At 43.3% G+C, this 1,009-nt stretch overlaps 1 protein-coding gene across 1 annotated transcript in view; it reads left to right on the forward strand.

Moving 5' to 3' along the window:
- Nucleotides 1-1,009, forward strand: part of PKD1L3 (polycystic kidney disease 1-like 3) — a 116,138-nt gene that overhangs the window by 76,557 nt on the left and 38,572 nt on the right. The window contains 3 exon segments of the mRNA XM_011976817.1: nucleotides 162-461; nucleotides 464-558; nucleotides 560-626. Of these exon segments, the coding sequence (XP_011832207.1) occupies nucleotides 162-461; nucleotides 464-558; nucleotides 560-626 (462 nt within the window).

A 1,009-nucleotide genomic window follows, 5' to 3' on the forward strand; every position in this document is an offset into this window, starting at 1 on the left:
GTGTGTATTTATAATTATTAGACTGAACCATATGAAACTGCCAATTTTTGACTGGTTTTGACCTGCATAAGTCTATAGACTTAGGAAAAATGAAGAAAAAGACATAGAGGATTTCTAAGTTAACCACTCAACTATGACATTTTTTTCCTCTTTTAAACTAGTACAAATCCTTTTCCTTACCCTGTTGATGACTGCAATCTGCTCTGTAAAGAACTCCAATAGATTTTACCTCCACCAAGCTATCCGGAAGACCTTTTCGCCCCGATTCTCGGAAATCCAACTTCTTCAGGATTTCTATCCCTGGGCCAATCACATCCTCCTTCCTAGCCTGTATGGGGATTACAGAGGTAAGAATGCAGTCCTGAAGCCCATTCATTGCAAATATGGGGTACAATTCATTTTCCAAATACCCTGTACCACGATCTATGAGAAAGTGGAGGAAGGTCAGCTGGTGTTTTCTGATATGGCCGTACCTGTGGGCATCCCAAGAGCTTGTTCCCTGGACTTCATCTAAGGAGGTTCAGTTACATCTGTTCACCCAGGCCCATGGGGCCGATTCCCCGCTGATGAGCTTCACAAAAGGCTGACAAGCAAGAATGACAGTGGATTCAGTTACATCATGAGAAGTAACTGGAGTGACCCCTAGGACTCAACCACACATAGCAGAGAAGGCTCTTCAGTAAGTGCAAAACCAGGAATGTGGGTTCATTGGAGGATCTCCACATGAGATGCTGTTTTGGCCTGAGCCGTCTTTCCCAGGTCTGTGAGGATGTCTGTGTGACTTTGCTTGCATGGGTATCCAGTTCAGCCCCACAAAATGCATTGAACTTCTCTAATATGCTTGGAACTGTCCTAGGAGCTAACAGTGAAAAGATGGACACGATATGGTTTGTGTCTTCAAGGAACGCCACCATGCAGAGGGGTTAGTATGCCTTGCTGTGGACAGTGATGAAGAAATGCTAAAGAATGACTTTCTCAGGGATCGCATTTTTTTTTTTTTTTTTTTTTT

The sequence above is a fragment of the Mandrillus leucophaeus genome, unplaced genomic scaffold (genome assembly GCF_000951045.1).
Source record: "Mandrillus leucophaeus isolate KB7577 unplaced genomic scaffold, Mleu.le_1.0 Scaffold17, whole genome shotgun sequence".
NCBI classification, from domain to species: Eukaryota; Metazoa; Chordata; class Mammalia; order Primates; family Cercopithecidae; genus Mandrillus; species Mandrillus leucophaeus.